The sequence below is a fragment of the Salmo trutta genome, unplaced genomic scaffold, assembly GCF_901001165.1.
Source record: "Salmo trutta unplaced genomic scaffold, fSalTru1.1, whole genome shotgun sequence".
Lineage (NCBI taxonomy): Eukaryota > Metazoa > Chordata > Actinopteri > Salmoniformes > Salmonidae > Salmo > Salmo trutta.
In genome coordinates, this window is record NW_021822693.1 from 59,664 (window position 1) to 81,553 (window position 21,890).

The following is a 21,890-nucleotide window of genomic DNA, read 5'->3' on the forward strand; positions in this document are numbered from 1 at the left end:
TGTACTATATCTAGCTAACGCTACACTGTACTGTACTATATCTAGCTAGCACTACACTGTACTGTACTATATCTAGCTAGTGCTACACTGTACTGTACTATATCTAGCTAGCGCTACACTGTACTGTACTATATCTAGCTAGCGCTACACTGTACTGTACTATATCTAGCTAGCGCTACACTGTACTGTACTATATCTAGCTAGCGCTACACTGTACTGTACTATATCTAGCTAGCGCTACACTGTACTGTACTATATCTAGCTAGCGCTACACTGTACTATATCTAGCTAGCGCTACACTGTACTATATCTAGCTAGCGCTACACTGTACTGTACTATATCTAGCTAGTACTACACTACACTGTACTGTACTATATCTAGCTAGCGCTACACTGTACTATATCTAGCTAGCGCTACACTGTACTATATCTAGCTAGCGCTACACTGTACTGTACTATATCTAGCTAGCGCTACACTGTACTGTACTATATCTAGCTAGCGCTACACTGTACTATATCTAGCTAGCGCTACACTGTACACTACACTATCAGACTAGTAGGGCTGGGAATTGCCAAGGACCTCACGACACCATATTATCACGCTGCTTGGTTGCCGATACGAAACGTATTGCGATTCTATATGTATTGCAATTCAATGCTGTGATTTGATGTTCCGAACATATCGCTCACTCTATGTCTGCTGCAGAGAGACAAGAGAGACCCGTGAGAAAAACCTAGTTTTGATCAGTCACGGAAATAAAAGTGCTGATAAACATATTGGCTTAATTTAAACCATTTTAAAATGAGAACACGCTATAGAATCAAAAATAATAAAAATAATATTACGATATGTCATCCAAAATGCAAATGCATCGATTTTATTTTTTACCCCGTTACTAGTATTTGGTTCATGAGATGTCACAGGGGGCAGTGATGTATGCTAGTAGATACCATATACTTACAGTCATTGCGCTAACGCTAGTTCGCGTTGGCTTGCAAAGACCTCACATTTCCTTCATACTGGACACAGACATAAACAAAATGGTATCCGTGAGTTCAACTGACTCTTGGGGTTAGCAGATAAAGGGCTTCATTGCCAAAATCCCAAAGTATCCCTTTAAGAAGCAGATAAAGGGCTTCATTGCCAAAATCCCAAAGTATCCCTTTAAGAAGCAGATAAAGGGCTTCATTGCCAAAATCCCAAAGTATCCCTTTAAGAAGCAGATAAAGGGCTTCATTGCCAAAATCCCAAAGTTTCCCTTTAAGCAGGTTTTATTTGGACTCTAATCCTTCACTGCTGTGCTTAGAAGAGGAGAGGAGAGGAGAGGAGAGGAGAGGAGAGGAGAGGAGAGGAGAGGAGGGGAGGGGAGAGGAGAGGAGAGGAGAGGAGAGGAGAGGAGAGGAGAGGAGAGGAGAGGAGGGGAGGGGAGGGGAGGGGAGGGGAGGGGAGGGGAGAGGAGAGGAGAGGAGAGGAGAGGAGAGGAGAGGAGAGGAGAGGAGAGGAAGGCTGGTGAACTGAAACCTCCTTCCTGCCAGAGGAAAGGATCAACCTCATTGGATTAGCCTGACCCCTCCTCCTCCATTGTAGCTCCATGACTACCGCATGTTTTTTTTTTTTACCACAAGTTTACCCACAATCCTATGTGAACGTGACACCAGCCCAGTACAAGCATGGTCTCTGGGGTTCACAGTAAAATGAAATAGCAGTCCTTACAAGGTGGGTTTTTGTGTGTGTCTGTGTGTGTGTGTGTATACAGTGTGGGGTTTTGTGTGTGTGTGTGTGTGTGTGTGTGTGTGTGTGTGTGTGTGTATACAGTGTGGGGTTTTGTGTGTGTGTGTGTGTGTGTGTGTGTGTGTGTGTGTGTGTGTGTGTGTGTGTGTGTGTGTGTGTGTGTGTGTGTATACAGTGTGGGGTTTTGTGTGTGTGTGTGTGTGTGTATATATACAGTGTGGGGTTTTGTGTGTGTGTGTGTGTGTGTGTGTGTGTGTGTGTGTATACAGTGTGGGGTTTTGTGTGTGTGTGTGTGTGTGTGTGTGTGTGTGTGTGTGTGTGTATACAGTGTGGGGTTTTGTGTGTGTGTGTGTGTTTGTGTGTGTATACAGTGTGGGGTTTTGTGTGTGTGTGTGTGTGTATATATACAGTGTGGGGTTTTGTGTGTGTGTGTGTGTGTGTATACAGTGTGGGGTTTTGTGTGTGTGTGTGTGTGTGTGTGTGTCACGTCCCCGTTCATCTGCCTCCTCATGGCGTTGTGTTTCCAGGTGTGAATAATTTAGTGATGATCCTGGCTGTGTGAAGCTACATGACAGCACAGCCTTCAGGGGAGAACCGTTACCCCTCCGGTCCGGGACCACGATGGACTAGTGAGGGACAGTTTAGGGACGTAGGGGAACGACAGAGTCTCTGTCGTCACGGAGACGCCGTCACGATTGAGGGGCGCAGGAATTCTGTGGCGCTGGTAGGGGGCGAGGGCGGGGTCTGGTACGAGCTGCCTCACGAACTACGACCCCCTCCCTCAGACTTTTTACCTCAGAAGGACGAAGCCATGTACCCCTACCAGATCTACCAACTCTACCCAGAGAGACATGGACAACCACTTCCACACACCTTGGTGAGGAAGAACTCAGTACCCGAGCTGAGTAGCCTCTATCTCAGGCAAATAATGGCAGCCAGGGCTTCTTCCATGGTTCCTCCACCTCAACAGAATTACTACCAGCCTGAACCCCCGCTGGACAACACAGCCCCGGCTATGACTACTACTACTGCTGCTACCAGGAGCTTATCTCCTCGTCGTCCTGAAGACGGCTCTTCCTTATATAGGGCCAGCCAGCAGCAGCATCACCTGCTTAACAGATCAGCGTCGCATTATGGGATGTCCGGGCTCACCGGTGGACGAGGGGGGTTTAGAGCTGGTGTTTCTCCTGCGTCTGCCTGGGATCAAGGACACGCCAGGTCCGCCCCTCCTCTCCCAGCTCTTACTCCTGCCCCAGGCCCTCCCCCTCCTCCTCCTCCTCCTCCTCCCTCTCCCACTCACAACGAGCTCAGCCGGTCGTACCTGGAAGCCAAGATGATCCCAGACTTCCAGCACAGCGTTGGTGTCTGCAGGGCTCCATCTCCTGCCTGTTACGGGGTCCAACCCCCGCTTCCTGTTTACACTGCGTCCCAGCCTCTTTCTGCTTATCACCCTCCCTTCTACAGTGCCATCTACAACCTCCCGTTGGACCCCCGGGTTGGTGTTGGACAGGCAGCCACCAGTCTCATGGTGGACCCAGCTACCCAGCAGCACGGACACATGGACGGTTCCCTCCAGCGCTACGGTTCCGTAGCATCCCAGAGGCTTCCCTACGACCCGGGTTACGACCCCGGTTCTGCCATGGTCCAACAACACCACCACCCTAGCGCGGCGTTGAACATGGATCCCAAGAGGATGGTGGATCCAGGGTTCCTGGCGTTCCTCAGAGCCGAGGGTCTGGCGGACAGCACCATCAGCTTACTACTCCAGCAGGGCTTTGACTCCACCTCTATGCTGGGGGTCATGGAGGATCATGACGTCCGTTCTATCGCCACTAATCTGGGCCAGGCCCGAGCTCTGTCCAGCGCGGTGTTTCGCTGTAAGCAGCAGCCTGGGGAGTCGGCCTTAGCCGCTCAGCAGCGCATTAGAGGCTGCTCCAACAGCTTCGGCCACACCAACAACCTCTACATGCAAGGGATGCAGAACATGACCCAGGGGATGAGCAGCATGGCCGTGGACCCCCACACGATGCATCAGCAGCCCCCCACCACCCTCCAGACCTTCAGCCCCAGGATGGGAGAGTTCCTGGGCAGGAGACCCAACAGCGCCCCGTCTCAACACCTCCTGGAGACCACCACGTACGGAGCGCCCCGAGGGACCTTCCCCGTCAGCTCCGGGGGATACGGTAACGCCGTCACCCAGGCAAGACCGCTATCCATGTACAACGCCCACACCGGCATCGCCATGTCCGCCCTGCAGCACCAGCAGCCTACTGCCCCCAACACCCCAGGAGGAATGGCCCCCAAAACTTTCTCTGGTTCTTACTCCCCCATGGAGCTCATGAAGAGAGCCCCCAATATGCCCCCCATGTCACCTGGGGTGGTTCAGAGCCCCCTGCACAGCCCCCAGCTGCTGAGGAAGGGGACGTCCAATGCAGGGGAGAGTGGTGTGGTTGTAGCAGCGTCGTCCACCTCCCACCAGATACAGACCCTTAACAACAACAGGACGGCAGGACGGAGGACGGGACCACCTGTCATTGTTTCTACCATGGCTGCTTCGCCTGATACAAGTAACCACGGTTCTCTGACCTCGCTATCCCTCCTCTCCTCTCCAACTCCTCTCCTGTCCAACTCCTCTCCTCTCCTGTCCAACTCCTCTGACCTCGCTATCCCTCCTCTCCTCTCCTCTCCTGTCCTGTCCTCTCCCCTCCTGTCCTCTCCTGTCCTCTCCTGTCCTCTCCTGTCCTCTCCTGTCCTGTCCTCTCCTGTCCTCTCCTGTCCTCTCCTGTCCTGTCCTCTCCTGTCCTCTCCTCTCCCCTCCTCTCCTCTCCTCTCCTCTCCTGTCCACTCCTGTCCTCTCCTCTCCTGTCCTCTCCTCTCCCCTCCCCTCCCCTCCTGTCCTCTCCTCTCCTGTCCTCTCCTGTCCTCTCCTCTCCTGTCCTCTCCTGTCCTCTCCTCTCCTGTCCTCTCCTCTCCCCTCCCCTCCCCTCCTGTCCTCTCCTCTCCTGTCCTCTCCTCTCCTCTCCTGTCCTCTCCTCTCCTCTCCTCTCCTCTCCTGTCCTCTCCTCTCCTCTCCTCTCCTCTCTCTCCTGACTTTAGCTTGGCTTGTCGTTGTTCCTTTTAGTTTGTCCATATGTTACTTATTCAAACGTTCTTCCTATCTGTCCTATATCTTGTTTCCTATTGGCTGGATTTAGTTGACGTTGGAGCGTTGGGCTTTCATTAGAATCTGTTTGTGCTGTATGTTGATGTTTTAACAGAACAATAATAACTCTATGTGTTTCATGATTAAGGTTTTCTAAAGCTTAAATATTATATTTATATTTTATATCAACAACTTTTCTATTGAATTGATGAAGAATACTGTGTGATACTGTATATGTGACATGATAATCAACTTTACCTGACAGGTCTGTTTTTAAATGGTGACACTATTTATACATCCAGCAGCACCGCTGTAGACCCGGGTCCTTAGAGCTCCTGTAGACCTGGGTCCTTAGAGCTGCTGTCTGTCTGTGATCCCTGTTTAAATACAACCAGCAGCACCGCTGTAGACCCGGGTCCTTAGAGCTCCTGTAGACCTGGGTCCTTAGAGCTGCTGTCTGTCTGTGATCCCTGTTTAAATACAACCAGCAGCACCGCTGTAGACCCGGGTCCTTAGAGCTGCTGTAGACCCGTGTCCTTAGAGCTGCTGTCTGTCTGTCTGATCCCTGTTTAAATACAACCAGCAGCACCGCTGTAGACCTGGGTCCTTAGAGCTCCTGTCTGTCTGTGATCCCTGTTTAAATACATCCAGCAGCACCGCTGTAGACCCGGGTCCTTAGAGCTCCTGTCTGTCTGTGATCCCTGTTTAAATACATCCAGTAGCACCGCTGTAGACCCGGGTCCTTAGAGCTCCTGTCTGTCTGTGATCCCTGTTTAAATACAACCAGCAGCACCGCTGTAGACCCGGGTCCTTAGAGCTCCTGTCTGTCTGTGGTCCCTGTTTAAATACAACCAGTAGCACCGCTGTAGACCCGGGTCCTTAGAGCTCCTGTCTGTCTGTCTGTGATCCCTGTTTAAATACAACCAGCAGCACCGCTGTAGACCCGGGTCCTTAGAGCTCCTGTCTGTCTGTGATCCCTGTTTAAATACAACCAGCAGCACCGCTGTAGACCCGGGTCCTTAGAGCTCCTGTCTGTCTGTGATCCCTGTTTAAATACAACCAGTAGCACCGCTGTAGACCCGGGTCCTTAGAGCTCCTGTCTGTCTGTGATCCCTGTTTAAATACATCCAGTAGTACCGCTGTAGACCTGGGTCCTTAGAGCTCCTGTCTGTCTGTGGTCCCTGTTTAAATACATCCAGTAGCACCGCTGGAGACCCGGGTCCTTAGAGCTCCTTTAGACCCGGGTCCTTAGAGCTCCTGTCTGTCTGTGATCCCTGTTTAAATACAACCAGCAGCACCGCTGGAGACCCGGGTCCTTAGAGCTCCTGTAGACCCGGGTCCTTAGAGCTCCTGTCTGTCTGTCTGTGATCCCTGTTTAAATACATCCAGTAGCACCGCTGTAGACCCGGGTCCTTAGAGCTCCTGTCTGTCTGTGGTCCCTGTTTAAATACAACCAGCAGCACCGCTGTAGACCCGGGTCCTTAGAGCTCCTGTCTGTCTGTGATCCCTGTTTAAATACATCCAGCAGCACCGCTGTAGACCCGGGTCCTTAGAGCTCCTCTCTGTCTGTGATCCCTGTTTAAATACATCCAGCAGCACCGCTGTAGACCCGGGTCCTTAGAGCTCCTGTCTGTCTGTGGTCCCTGTTTAAATACATCCAGCAGCACCGCTGTAGACCCGGGTCCTTAGAGCTCCTGTCTGTCTGTGATCCCTGTTTACATACAACCAGCAGCACCGCTGGAGACCCGGGTCCTTAGAGCTCCTGTCTGTCTGTCTGTGGTCCCTGTTTAAATACAACCAGCAGCACCGCTGGAGACCCGGGTCCTTACAGCTCCTGTCTGTCTGTCTGTGGTCCCTGTTTAAATACATCCAGTAGCACCGCTGTAGACCCGGGTCCTTAGAGCTCCTGTCTGTCTGTCTGTGGTCCCTGTTTAAATACAACCAGCAGCACCGCTGTAGACCCGGGTCCTTAGAGCTCCTGTCTGTCTGTGATCCCTGTTTAAATACATCCAGTAGCACCGCTGTAGACCCGGGTCCTTAGAGCTCCTGTCTGTGATCCCTGTTTAAATACAACCAGCAGCACCGCTGTAGACCCGGGTCCTTAGAGCTCCTGTAGACCCGGGTCCTTAGAGCTCCTGTCTGTCTGTCTGTGATCCCTGTTTAAATACAACCAGTAGCACCGCTGTAGACCCGGGTCCTTAGAACTCCTGTCTGTGATCCCTGTTTAAATAGAACCAGCAGCACCGCTGTAGACCCGGGTCCTTAGAGCTCCTGTCTGTCTGTGATCCCTGTTTAAATACATCCAGCAGCACCGCTGTAGACCTGGGTCCTTAGAGCTCCTGTCTGTCTGTGATCCCTGTTTAAATACATCCAGCAGCACTAACCCTAACCACTGTAAATCCTAAAAATCGTACCCGCGGTTTGAGTTGAAATTCACTCAAGTTGTTTGGGTTTTGCAGTGACACGTTGTGTTGCTCGTTTGTTTCTGCAAACTTGGATTGGATAGGTGATGTCCTATCTGTAGTCAGGGTATCAGTTGGATAGGTGATGTCCTATCTGTAGTCAGGGTATCAGTTGGATAGGTGATGTCCTATCTGTAGTCAGGGTATCAGTTGGATAGGTGATGTCCTCTCTGTAGTCAGGGTGTGAATTTTGGAGCTAAACAATATGAATAGAGGAAGTGATGCCGTTGCTGAGAATAACATGTCATATTTACCTATTAAATATTGAAACTATTTTCCTTGACTACGTATTTATCGTTTGATTACAAGGCTACTTTTCAACGTAATCTCATTCATTATTCCTATTTAAAAGTATTTTGTTTTGGACAACAAAGAGGGAAGCTTTGTTAGCTGCTGGTTGTTTCCAGATGCAGTGTGTTTGACAGTCTCTGTCTGTCCATTCTACTCTGCTGTCTCCTCTCATCAGGAGACAGTGTGTTTGACAGTCTCTGTCTCCTCTCATCAGGAACCAGTGTGTTTGACAGTCTCTGTCTCTCCAGTCTACTCTGCTGTCTCCTCTCATCAGGAGCCAGTGTGTTTGACAGTCTCTGTCTGTCCATTCTACTCTGCTGTCTCCTCTCATCAGGAACCAGTGTGTTTGACAGTCTCTGTCTCCTCTCATCAGGAGACAGTGTGTTTGACAGTCTCTGTCTCCTCTCATCAGGAGACAGTGTGTTTGACAGTCTCTGTCTCCTCTCATCAGGAGCCAGTGTGTTTGACAGTCTCTGTCTCTCCAGTCTACTCTGCTGTCTCCTCTCATCAGGAGCCAGTGTGTTTGACAGTCTCTGTCTCTCCAGTCTACTCTGCTGTCTCCTCTCATCAGGAACCAGTGTGTTTGACAGTCTCTGTCTCCTCTCATCAGGAGACAGTGTGTTTGACAGTCTCTGTCTCCTCTCATCAGGAGACAGTGTGTTTGACAGTCTCTGTCTCCTCTCATCAGGAGCCAGTGTGTTTGACAGTCTCTGTCTCTCCAGTCTACTCTGCTGTCTCCTCTCATCAGGAGCCAGTGTGTTTGACAGTCTCTGTCTCTCCAGTCTACTCTGCTGTCTCCTCTCATCAGGAACCAGTGTGTTTGACAGTCTCTGTCTCTTCAGTCTACTCTGCTGTCTCCTCTCATCAGGAACCAGTGTGTTTGACAGTCTCTGTCTCCTCTCATCAGGAGCCAGTGTGTTTGACAGTCTCTGTCTCTCCAGTCTACTCTGCTGTCTCCTCTCATCAGGAGCCAGTGTGTTTGACAGTCTCTGTCTCTCCAGTCTACTCTGCTGTCTCCTCTCATCAGGAGCTTAGTGTCCACACATCCTGTTAATAGAATTGGATGTGTGGGTGTCACATGGAATCATTTGTAATCTCTAGCTAGCTTCTGTTTTTAGACAGCCTAGATACACACACACACACACACACACACACACACACACACACAGAGTCGCCTAGGATTAGCAGTTGTGTTTTATTGGTGCCATTCCTCAGCCTTAAACCCTCCACCCTCCCGTTCCAGGAAGTAGAGAGAATCTGATCGTACGGCTCAGACTGAAAAGTTGATGGAAAGTCAATCTTTCATTTCCACTCTGTGTATTGCTTTGCTTTTGTTCACTGTCGGACATTTTCCTCAATATTTCACCATTTATTCAAGCAGTTCTGTGTGTGTGTGTGTGTGTGTGTGTGTGTGTGTGTGTGTGTGTGTGTGTGTGTGTGTGTGTGTGTGTGTGTGTGTTGACATGTTTTGGGGAATAGTTGTTATTCCCCTGCTTGTTCAGGTTGAGTTCCTGCTTAGAAATCCTCACAAATCCATTTACACAGTTACCACTTAAAGCACAGCTCATTGCATCTGTAAATAGCCCATCTGTAAATAGCCCATAGCCCATCTGTACATAGCCCATAGCCCATCTGTACATAGCCCATAGCCCATCTGTACATAGCCCATCTGTACATAGCCCATCTGTACATAGCCCATAGCCCATCTGTACATAGCCCATAGCCCATCTGTACATAGCCCATAGCCCATCTGTACATAGCCCATAGCCCATCTGTACATAGCCCATCTGTACATAGCCCATAGCCCATCTGTACATAGCCCATAGCCCATCTGTAAATAGCCCATAGCCCATCTGTACATAGCCCATAGCCCATCTGTAAATAGCCCATAGCCCATCTGTAAATAGCCCATAGCCCATCTGTACATAGCCCATCTGTAAATAGCCCATAGCCCATCTGTAAATAGCCCATAGCCCATCTGTACATAGCCCATAGCCCATCTGTAAATAGCCCATAGCCCATCTGTAAATAGCCCATAGCCCATCTGTACATAGCCCATAGCCCATCTGTACATAGCCCATAGCCCATCTGTACATAGCCCATAGCCCATCTGTACATAGCCCATCTGTACATAGCCCATCTGTAAATAGCCCATCTGTACATAGCCCATCTGTACATAGCCCATCTGTACATAGCCCATAGCCCATCTGTAAATAGCCCATCCAACTACCTCATCCCCATATTGTTATTTATTTTTTTGCTCCTTTGCACCCCAGTATCTCTACTTGCACATTCATCTTCTGCACATCTACCATTCCAGTGTTTAATTGCTATATTGTAATTATTTTGCCACTATGACCTATTTATTGCCTTACCTCCCTTATCTTACCTCATTTGCACACACTGTATATAGATTTTTTTCTATTGTGTTATTGACTGTACGTTTGTTTATTCCATGTGTAACTCTGTGTTGTTGTTTGTGTCGCACTGCTTTGCTTTATCTTGGCCAGGTCACAGTTGTAAATGAGAACTTGTTTTAGCTGGCCTACCTGGTTAAATAAAGGACTTGTTCTCAACTAGCCTACCTGGTTAAATAAAGGACTTGTTTTAACTGGCCTACCTGGTTAAATAAAGGTGAAATAAAATACATTTAAAAAAAAATAGCTACCACATAAAGCAATATTGTAGAGTGTTTTTCTTTTGAATATTATGTGAAATTGTAGCCATGAATTGATGGAACAAATTTATGCCACAAATTGATGTGAGAAATTAATTTTCATGGTTCTGATCTCTAATATAGTTGCTGTTTTCATGGTTCTGATCTCTAATATAGTTGCTGTTTTCATGGTTCTGTAGTCTAATATAGTTGCTGTTTTCATGGTTCTGATCTCTAATATAGTTGCTGTTTTCATGGTTCTGATCTCTAATATAGTTGCTGTTTTCATGGTTCTGATCTCTAATATAGTTGCTGTTTTCATGGTTCTGATCTCTAATATAGTTGCTGTTTTCATGGTTCTGTAGTCTAATATAGTTGCTGTTTTCATGGTTCTGATCTCTAATATAGTTGCTGTTTTCATGGTTCTGATCTCTGATATAGTTGCTGTTTTCATGGTTCTGTAGTCTAATATAGTTGCTGTTTTCATGGTTCTGTACTCTAATATAGTTGCTGTTTTCATGGTTCTGTGGTCTAATATAGTTGCTGTTTTCATGGTTCTGATCTCTAATATAGTAGCTGTTTTCATGGTTCTGATCTCTAATATAGTTGCTGTTTTCATGGTTCTGTAGTCTAATATAGTTGCTGTTTTCATGGTTCTGTAGTCTAATATAGTTGCTGTTTTCATGGTTCTGATCTCTAATATAGTAGCTGTTTTCATGGTTCTGATCTCTAATATAGTTGCTGTTTTCATGGTTCTGATCTCTAATATAGTTGCTGTTTTCATGGTTCTGATCTCTAATATAGTTGCTGTTTTCATGGTTCTGTAGTCTAATATAGTTGCTGTTTTCATGGTTCTGTAGTCTAATATAGTTGCTGTTTTCATGGTTCTGATCTCTAATATAGTTGCTGTTTTCATGGTTCTGTAGTCTAATATAGTTGCTGTTTTCATGGTTCTGTAGTCTAATATAGTAGCTGTTTTCATGGTTCTGATCTCTAATATAGTTGCTGTTTTCATGGTTCTGATCTCTAATATAGTTGCTGTTTTCATGGTTCTGATCTCTAATATAGTTGCTGTTTTCATGGTTCTGATCTCTAATATAGTTGCTGTTTTCATGGTTCTGATCTCTGATATAGTTGCTGTTTTCATGGTTCTGTAGTCTAATATAGTTGCTGTTTTCATGGTTCTGTAGTCTAATATAGTTGCTGTTTTCATGGTTCTGTAGTCTAATATAGTTGCTGTTTTCATGGTTCTGATCTCTAATATAGTTGCTGTTTTCATGGTTCTGATCTCTAATATAGTTGCTGTTTTCATGGTTCTGATCTCTAATATAGTTGCTGTTTTCATGGTTCTGATCTCTAATATAGTTGCTGTTTTCATGGTTCTGTAGTCTAATATAGTTGCTGTTTTCATGGTTCTGTAGTCTAATATAGTTGCTGTTTTCATGGTTCTGATCTCTAATATAGTTGCTGTTTTCATGGTTCTGTAGTCTAATATAGTTGCTGTTTTCATGGTTCTGTAGTCTAATATAGTTGCTGTTTTCATGGTTCTGTAGTCTAATATAGTTGCTGTTTTCATGGTTCTGATCTCTAATATAGTTGCTGTTTTCATGGTTCTGATCTCTAATATAGTTGCTGTTTTCATGGTTCTGTAGTCTAATATAGTTGCTGTTTTCATGGTTCTGTAGTCTAATATAGTTGCTGTTTTCATGGTTCTGATCTCTAATATAGTTGCTGTTTTCATGGTTCTGATCTCTAATATAGTTGCTGTTTTCATGGTTCTGATCTCTAATATAGTTGCTGTTTTCATGGTTCTGTAGTCTAATATAGTTGCTGTTTTCATGGTTCTGATCTCTAATATAGTTGCTGTTTTCATGGTTCTGATCTCTACTATAGTTGCTGTTTTCATGGTTCTGATCTCTAATATAGTTGCTGTTTTCATGGTTCTGAACTCTCGCATTTTGTTTTTTATTATTGAGGCTAATTGTCATGGAGCTTCTCTGTGTTTGAACATGTATCATTATCCTCCATAGATATTTAGTATGTTTTAGTATTATTTACTGAACTTGTACCAGGTAATTTACCATGAGACCAAATGCATTAGAGGTCATTGTTGTTACTAGGAAGCCAGACAGCTGATCAGTAGAAATAGACAGTGATACGGGGTATTAGAAAAGGTCCTGAGAATGTGGATAAAGGCCTTCCTCAGCGCTCACTAAGTAAACCATTATCCAGCACTGCATGCCAGTGGAACAAATATAGTAGGCCTAGCCTATAGAAAGCTGAGCCTCCTCTTTTTAGTAGAGGCCATCAAAACTGTTTTTTCACTCAATTACGTAGCCTATGGAAATGTTGCGCAACATGACCTCATGGGCTCTCGTGAAGTGTTTGAGTTCATTTTCCACAACATTTTGCATTGATGTCAGAGTGATTAGAGGGACAATAGTGCTGAGTACCAGGCCATTAGGACCTGATGGTGGGACAGTAGAGCCCTGAGTACCAGGCCATTAGGACCTGATGGAGGGACAATAGAGCCCTGAGTTCCAGGCCATTAGGACCTGATGGAGGGACAGTAGAGCCCTGAGTTCCAGGCCATTAGGACCTGATGGAGGGACAGTAGAGCCCTGAGTTCCAGGCCATTAGGACCTGATGGAGGGACAGTAGAGCCCTGAGTTCCAGGCCTTTAGGACCTGATGGAGGGACAGTAGAGCCCTGAGTTCCAGGCCATTAGGACCTGATGGAGGGACAATAGAGCCCTGAGTTCCAGGCCATTAGGACCTGATTAGGAGGACAATAGAGCCCTGAGTACCAGGCAGGTAGAAGGTTTAGTAGGCTACTAATGACCATCAGCAGCATCAGAGCTTGGAGAAGCCTAGTTGCGGTGACTAAACGGACAGGGGGAATTTGACTGCGGTCATGACTGGTGAACGCCGGTGTGGCGGTAATACGGTTACCGTAACAAACCTGCGCCTGGCACCTACTACAGTACCCTGTTCAAAGGCACTTCAATATTTTGTCTGCCCATTCACCTTCTGAATGGCACACATCTATACTGATTGAAGGGGATTTGTTGGAGAGAGAGAGACCTGTTGGAGAGAGACATGTGGAGACCTGTTGGAGAGAGACATGTGGAGACCTGTTGGAGAGAGACCTGTTGGAGAGAGACCTGTTGTAGAGAGACCTGTTGGAGAGAGAGAGACCTGTGGAGACTTGTTGGAGAGAGACCTGTGGAGACTTGTTGGAGAGAGACATGTGGAGACTTGTTGGAGAGAGACATGTGGAGACCTGTTGGAGAGAGACCTGTTGGAGAGAGACCTGTTGGAGAGAGACATGTGGAGACCTGTTGGAAAGAGACCTGTTGGAGAGAGACCTGTTGGAGAGAGACCTGTTGGAGAGAGACATGTGGAGACCTGTTGGAGAGAGACATGTGGAGACCTGTTGGAGAGAGAGAGACATGTGGAGACCTGTCTGGACATTTGCATTGTTGTGTACAGTATATGTTTTGGTTGAACATTTTTGTGAAAATAACAAGGTGTTCATCACACTCTCTCTCTCTTTCTCTCTCACTCTCTAACTCGTTCTCTCTCTCTTTATCTCGCTTTCTCTCTCTCTCTCTCTTTCTCTCTCTAACTCTCTTTCTATCTCTCTAACTCTCTCTCTCTTTCTCTCTCTCTCTTTCTCTCTCTAACTCTCTTTCTATCTCTCTATCTCTCTCGCTTACTCTCTCGTTCTCTCTCACTCTCTAACACTCTCTGTCTCTTTAACTCTCTCTCTCTCTCTCTCTCTCTCTCTCTCTCTCTGAGCAGTTTAGAGGCTCAAGAGATTGCTTTCCTTTCTGAGCAAAGTAAACGTGTGAAGTACAGCCCTCTTAATAAAAGTGTCTAGTGGTTTATGTTTAAACACGCATAGTGATGAGAGAGCATCGTATTTCTTCCCCTTCATGTGAACCATTGTAGCGTAACTCTTGCTATAGAAAACATGTTCTTATTTGTCTAATATATTTTTATTTTGTATTTTTTTGGTTTGTCTATTTATTATACAGTATTATGAAAAACATTGTTTTATATTCGTAATTTGGATCCCGAGTGGCGCAGCGGTCTAAGGCAGTGCTAGAGGCGTCACTACAGTCCCTGGTTCAAATCCAGGCTGTATCACAACCGGCCGTGATTGGGAGTCCCATAGGGCGGCGCACAATTGGCCCAGCGTCGTCTGGGTTTGGCTTGTAAATAAGAATTTGTTTTTAACTGACTTGCCTAGTTAAATAAAGGTTACATTTAATTTAAAAAATATATTTATATATATATATATATAAACCAGAAACCCAAATCTAGAGCCACAAAATAGTCCCCCCCAAAAAATGTTTTATTCTATATTATAATCTATTTTCTTTTAAAATGATATATCTCTCATCTGTTGACTAAAAATAATTCATTATACAAAATAAATTCAGAAACAAAATGGTTTCCTTATTTGTAACCAAGAAACAAGCTAGAAACTAGAAGAAAAAAAAAACAGTTTCAAAATAGTGCCGTCTAATCTAGAAGAAGAGCGGTGGGAGGGCCCTGTCCTTTAGCCCTGTCTCCTTCTGGCTGTCTGTTGGTTGGCTAAGGCTGTAAGTAGCCTTAATAAAGCCATTAAATGGTTGTGCACTGGCTCGTTGGCCGCAGTTCCCCGTCTGCCCAATGTAGAGACATCTACAGCCACAGTCGTCATTTGGCCATGGAGTTGTCTGTCAACGCGGCAGTCCAGAACACAGCAGGTCGGTACAGTATACCGTAGGGCTAGATCACGTGAAATGACAACATTAGCCTTTTAGCTAAATGACGCGCCTGGGTGGGGGTGTGGGGGTGTGGGGGTGTGCCTGCCTGCGTAGGTGTCTGGTAGATTATCCGGCTAGGTGGATTGGGGTGTTGGGTGTTATCCACCCTCGGTACACGTGGCTGAAGATAATCCACACCACAGGACATCTTTAGATGGGCTTTAGTAAGGCTGGGGTTTAGTGGGGGGTGGACCTTAATAAGGCTGGGGTTGGGGTGGGGGGGGGGGTCTAGCTCTGAGAGGAGGAGGAATGGACTTTAATAAGGCTGGAGTTTGGGGGGGTGGACTTTAATAAGGCTGGAGTTTGGGGGGGTGGACTTTAATAAGGCTGGGGTTTGGGGGGGTGGACTTTAATAAGGCTGGGGTTTAGGGGGGGTGGACTTTAATAAGGCTGGGGTTTGGGGGGGTGGACTTTAATAAGGCTGGGGTTTAGGGGGGGTGGACTTTAATAAGGCTGGGGTTTGGGGAGGGGGGTGGACTTTAATAAGGCTGGGGTTTGGGGGGGGTGGACTTTAATAAGGCTGGGGTTTGGGGGGGGTGGACTTTAATAAGGCTGGGGTTTGGGGGGGGTGGACTTTAATAAGGCTGGAGTTTGGGGGGGTGGACTTTAATAAGGCTGGGGTTTGGGGAGGGGGGTGGACTTTAATAAGGCTGGGGTTTGGGGGGAGTGGACTTTAATAAGGCTGGGGTTTAGGGGGGGTGGACTTTAATAAGGCTGGGGTTTGGGGGGGGTGGACTTTAATAAGGCTGGGGTTTGGGGAGGGGGGTGGACTTTAATAAGGCTGGGGTTTGGGGGGAGTGGACTTTAATAAGGCTGGGGTTTGGGGGGGGTGGACTTTAATAAGGCTGGGGTTTGGGGAGGGGGGTGGACTTTAATAAGGCTGGGGTTTGGGGGGAGTGGACTTTAATAAGGCTGGGGTTTGGGGGGGTGGACTTTAATAAGGCTGGGGTTTAGGGGGGGTGGACCTTAATAAGGCTGGGGTTTGGGGGGAGGGTGGACTTTAATAAGGCTGGGGTTTAGGGGGGGTGGACCTTAATAAGGCTGGGGTTTGGGGGGAGGGTGGACTTTAATAAGGCTGGGGTTTAGGAAGGGGGGGGACTAGCTCAGAGGAGGAGGAATGGAGGAAGGGTCAGGCCTTGTACCCAGGGCTGTGCTGCAAAGGCTCATGGGTTTTTTGTCTCTGTTGAGGAGTTTATCTGTTAATCTGTGCGGCTTGTCGTACAGTGTGTGTGTGTGTGTGTGTGTGTGTGTGTGTGTGTGTGTGTGTGTGTGTGTGTGTGTGTGTACTAGATAGAGGACCATTCCTCTCTAAATGGGGTTTTAATTTGAACTTTCATGCCTGTGTTTTGAAGGACATCCATTGGGATGCATGCCTAATGTGTTCTCTCTCTCTCTCTCAATTCAAGGGGATTTATTGACATGGGAAACATATGTTTACGTTGCCAAAGCAAGTGAAATAGATAATAAACAAAAGTGAAATAAACAATAAAAAATTAACAGTAAACATTACACTCACAGAAGTTCCAAAAGAATAAAGACATTTCAAATGTCATATTATGTCTATATACAGTGTTGTAACGGTATCCAAATAGTTAAATAAAAAAACAAGCATAAATATGGGTTGTATTTACAATGGTGTTTGTTCTTCACTGGTTGACCTTTTCTTGTGGCAACAGGTCACACATCTTGCTGCTGTGATGGAACACTGTGGTATTTCACCCAGTAGATATGGGAGTTTATCACAATTGGGTTTGTTTTTTAATTCTTTGTGGATCTGTGTAATCTGAGGGAAATATGTGTCTCTAATATGGTCATACATTGGGCAGGAAGTTAGGAAGTGCAGCTCAGTTTCCACCTCATTTTGTGGGCAGTGTTGCACATAGCCTATCTTCTCTTGAGAGTCAGGTCTGCCTTCAGTGGCCTTTCTCAATAGCAAGGCTATGCTCACTGAGTCTGTACATAGTCAAAGCTTTCCTTAAGTTTGGGTCAGTCACAGTGGTCAGGTATTCTGCGGGTAATTATCGATAATTATCGGCCTTATTCTGCTCTGCATGCATTATTTGGTGTTTTACGTTGTACACATTTTTGCTAAATTCCCGCATGCAGAGTCTCAATTTGGTGTTTGTCCCATTTTGTGAATTCTTGGTTGGTGAGCGGACCCCAGACCTCACAACCATAGAGGACAATGGGTTCTATAACTGATTCAAGTATTTTTTGCCAGATCCTTATTTGTATGTCAAATGTTATGTTCCTTTCGATGGCATAGAAGGCCCTTCTTGCCTTGTCTCTCAGATCGTTCACAGCTTTGTGGAAGTTACCTGTGGTGCTGATGTTTAGGCCGAGGTATGTATAGTTTTCTGTGTGCTCTAGGGCAACGGTGTCTAGATGGAAAATTTGTATTTGTGGTCCTGGCAACTGGACCTTTTTGGAACACCATTATTTTTGTCTTAATGAGATTTACTGTCAGGGCCCAGGTCTGTCAGGGCCCAGGTCTGTCAGGGCCCAGGTAGGACAGAATCTGTGCAGAACATCTAGGTGCTGCTGTAGACCCTCATTGGTTGGGGACAGAAGCACCAGATCATCAGCAAACAGTGGACATTTGACTTCAGATTCTAGATGTCCTTGGTTTAAGTGTTATGCTCAGGTGTCTGTCACTGACATTGGTTCAAATGTGCGTTCCTGCATGTTACTATGGTGATGACTAGCTGGGTCAATGTATAGACAGGAGAAGTAAAGCTGTTACTATGGTGATGACTAGCTCTCTACAGCCGTATAAATACCCAGGAATCCTTTCAACAGCTCTCTACAGCCGTATGAATACCCAGGAATCATTTTAACAGCTCTCTACAGCCATATGAATACCCAGGAATCATTTTAACAGCTCTCTACAGCCATATGAATTCCCAGGAATCATTTTAACATCTCTCTACAGCCGTATGAATACCCAGGAATCATTTTAACAGCTCTCTACAGCCATATGAATTCCCAGGAATCATTTTAACAGCTCTCTACAGCCATATGAATACCCAGGAATCATTTTAACAGCTCTCTACAGCCGTATGAATACCCAGGAATCATTTTAACAGCTCTCTACATCCGTATGAATACCCAGGAATCCTTTTAACATCTCTCAAATCAAATTTTATTTGTCACATACACATGGTTAGCAGATGTTAATGCGAGTGTAGTGAAATGCTTGTGCTTCTAGTTCCAACAGTGCAGTAATATCTAACAATAATATCTAACAATTCCCCAACATCTACCTAATACACACACATCTAAAGGGGTGAATGAGAACATGTACATGTAAGTATATGGATGAGCGATGACGAAGGTGCAGTAGATGGTATAAAATACAGTATATACAGTACATGTGGTATAAGTAATGTAAGATATGTAAACATTATTAAAGTGGCATTATTTAAAGTGGCATTGCATAAAGTGACCAGTGATCCATTTATTAAAAGTCGCCAGTGATTTGGGTCTCAATGTAGGCAGCAGCCTCTGAGTTACTGATGGCTGTTTAACATTCTGATGGCCTTGAGATAGAAGCTGTTTTTCAGTCTCTCAGTCTCAGCTTTGATGCACTTGTACTGACCTCGCCTTCTGGATGATAGCGGGGTGAACAAGCAGTGGCTCTGGTGGTTGTTGTCCTTGATGATCTTTTTGGCCTTCCTGTGACATCAGGCGCTGTAGGTGTCCTGGAGGGCAGGTAGTTTGCCCCCGGTGATGTGTTGTGCAGACCACCCCACCCTCAGGAGAGCCCTGCGGTTATGGGCGGAGCAGCTGCCGTACCAGGCGGTGATACAGCCCGACAGGATGCTCTCGATTGTGCATATGTAAAAGTTTGTGAGGGTTTTAGGTGACAAGCCACATTTCTTCAGCCTCCTGAGGTTGAAGAGGTGCTGTTGGGCCTTCTTCACCACGCTGTCTGTGTGGTTGGTCTATTTCAGTTTGCCCGTGATGTGTATGCCAAGAAACTTGTAGTTTTCCACCATCTCCACTGTGGTCCCATCGATATGGACATGGGCATTCTCCCTCTGCTGTTTCCTGAAGTCCACGATCATCTCCTTTGTTTTACATTTACATTTACATTTAAGTCATTTAGCAGACGCTCTTATCCAGAGCGACTTACAAATTGGTGCATTCACCTTATGATATCCAGTGGAACAACCACTTTACAATAGTGCATCTAAATCTTTTAGGGGGGGGGGGTTAGAAGGATTACTTTATCCTATCCCAGGTATTCCTTAAAGAGGTGGGGTTTCAGGTGTCTCCGGAAGGTGGTGATTGACTCCGCTGTCCTGGCGTCGTGAGGGAGCTTGTTCCACCATTGGGGTGCCAGAGCAGCGAACAGTTTTGACTGGGCTGAGCGGGAACTGTGCTTCCTCAGAGTTAGGGAGGCGAGCAGGCCAGAGGTGGATGAACGCAGTGTCCTTGTTTGGGTGTAGGGCCTGATCAGAGCCTGAAGGTACGAAGGTGCCGTTCCCCTCACAGCTCCGTAGGCAAGCACCATGGTCTTGTAGCGGATGCGAGCTTCAACTGGAAGCCAGTGGAGAGAGCGGAGGAGCGGGGTGACGTGAGACGTTGTTGACGTTGAGTGAGAGGTTGTTTTCCTGACACCCCACTCCGAGGGCCCTCACCTTCTCCCTGTAGACTGTCTCGTCGTTGTTGGTAATCAAGCCCACTAATGTTGTGTCGTCTGCAAACTTGATGGTTGAGTTGGAGGCGTGCATGGCCACGCAGTCATGGGTGAACAGGGAGTACAGGAGGGGGCTGAGCACGCACCCTTGTGGGGCCCCAGTGTTGAGGGTCAGCGAATTGGAGATGTTGATCCTTCACCACCTGGGGGCGGCCCGTCAGAAAGTCCAGGATCCAGTTGCACAGGGCGGGGTTGAGACCCAAGGCCTCCAGCTTGATGATGAGCTTGGAGGGTACTATGGTGTTGAATGCTGAGTTGTAGTCAATGAACAGCATTCTTACATAGGTATTCCTCTTGTCCAGATGGGATAGGGCAGTGTGATGGCATTTGCGTCGTCTGTGGACCTGTTGGGGCGGTAAGCAACATGACTCCTGGCTGACAGAGCTGGGACCTGTTAGTCCTGCTGTAGTCCTGGTAATGAAGCTGGCCTAGAGAAGACATTAGTTAATGGCCATGTGACAGGTTTAGAGAGGGGAGGGTGTGTGTGTGTGTGTGTGTGTGTGTGTGTGTGTGTGTGTGTGTGTGTGTGTGTGTGTGTGTGTGTGTGTGTGTGTGTGTGTGTGTGTGTGACAGGTTTAGAGAGGAGAGTGTGTGTGTGTGTGTGTGTGTGTGTGTGTGTGTGTGTGTGTGTGTGTGTGTGTGTGTGTGTGTGTGTGTGTGTGTGTGACAGGTTTAGAGAGGGGAGGGTGTGTGTGTGTGTGTGTGACAGGTTTAGAGAGGGGAGTGTGTATATGTCTTTTACTGCATGGACTATAGACAAGGGATACACACACTCTGCTACCATGTCACCACTCTCTCTGCCAGCCCAGATGGCTCCTGTCACTGTGTAGAGGGAGGAGAGGAGGAGGGGAAGGAGGAGGGAGGGAGGAGGGAGTAGAGGGAGGAGGGAGGAGAGAGGGAGGGAGAGAAGGGGGAGGAACACTGAGTCCGTCTTCTTAACTGGGCCAGAGTGTCCCTCCCCAAGAGACCTCACATCTGGAGCCCATCTGGTAGCCCACCTGGTACCCTGCAGATGGCCCTCCTCTTCCTCCCTCATTCTCTCCCCTCCTCCCCCCATCTCTTTCTCTCCTCTCTTCTCTCACTGCCACTGCAGCTTTTGCTCACTGTTTTTACATTTCTAGAGAGGAGAGGAAAAGAGGGGGAGGGGTTTGTCCAGTCTGTAAAATAGAATTTCCTCCTCCAGAAATGAGCCCAGTAACATTTTGGACCATGCAGATAGGCTGTGAATGTCCATATGATCAGGTATGCTGTCAGCAGTGAGCGTTATAACCTGTAGCCCAACAGCATAGTGGCTGTAAATCAATAGCCTGAAGCATGGGGTTGTCTATCTGTATTCACCCTGTTGGCCTAATCAGTAGCTAGATCCCATATGGGATATTTTAACTAGTTAGCATCCTATTGAGGAATTGGCTGTTCCTGTGGGGATGACTAGCTAGGTCAATAGATAGACTAGTCGACTAGCTAGGTAACTAGATAGACTGTTACTATGGGGATGACTAGCTAGGTCAATAGATAGACTGTTACCATGGGGATGACTAGCTAGGTCGATAGATAGACTGTTACTATGGGGATGACTAGCTAGGTCAATAGATGGACTGTTACTATGGGGATGACTAGCTAGGTCAATAGATGGACTGTTACTATGGGGATGACTAGCTAGGTCAATAGATGGACTGTTACTATGGGGATGACTAGCTAGGTCAATAGACTGTCACTATTGGGATGACTAGCTGGGTCAATAGATAGACTGTTACTATGGGGATGACTAGCTGGGTCAATAGATAGACTGTTACTATGGGGATGACTAGCTAGGTCAATAGATGGACTGTCACTATGGGGATGACTAGCTGGGTCAATAGATAGACTGTCACTATGGGGATGACTAGCTAGGTCAATAGATAGACTGTTACTATGGGGATGACTAGCTAGGTCAATAGATAGACTATTACTATGGGGATGACTAGCTAGGTCACTAGATTGACTGTTACTATGGGGATGACTAGCTAGGTCACTAGATAGACTGTTACTATGGGGATGACTCACTAGGTCAATAGATAGACTGTTACTATGGTGATGACTAGCTGGGTCAA

General features: G+C 46.8%; 1 protein-coding gene across 1 annotated transcript in view; it reads left to right on the plus strand.

Moving 5' to 3' along the window:
- Nucleotides 1-2,299: 2,299 nt before the first annotated feature.
- The window catches only part of LOC115183653 (uncharacterized), a 30,720-nt gene continuing 11,129 nt past the window's right edge, over nt 2,300-21,890 (plus strand). Inside the window, exon 1 of the mRNA XM_029744756.1 lies at nt 2,300-4,298. Coding sequence (XP_029600616.1) covers nt 2,300-4,298 — 1,999 coding nt within the window. The remainder of the gene's footprint in view (nt 4,299-21,890) is intronic.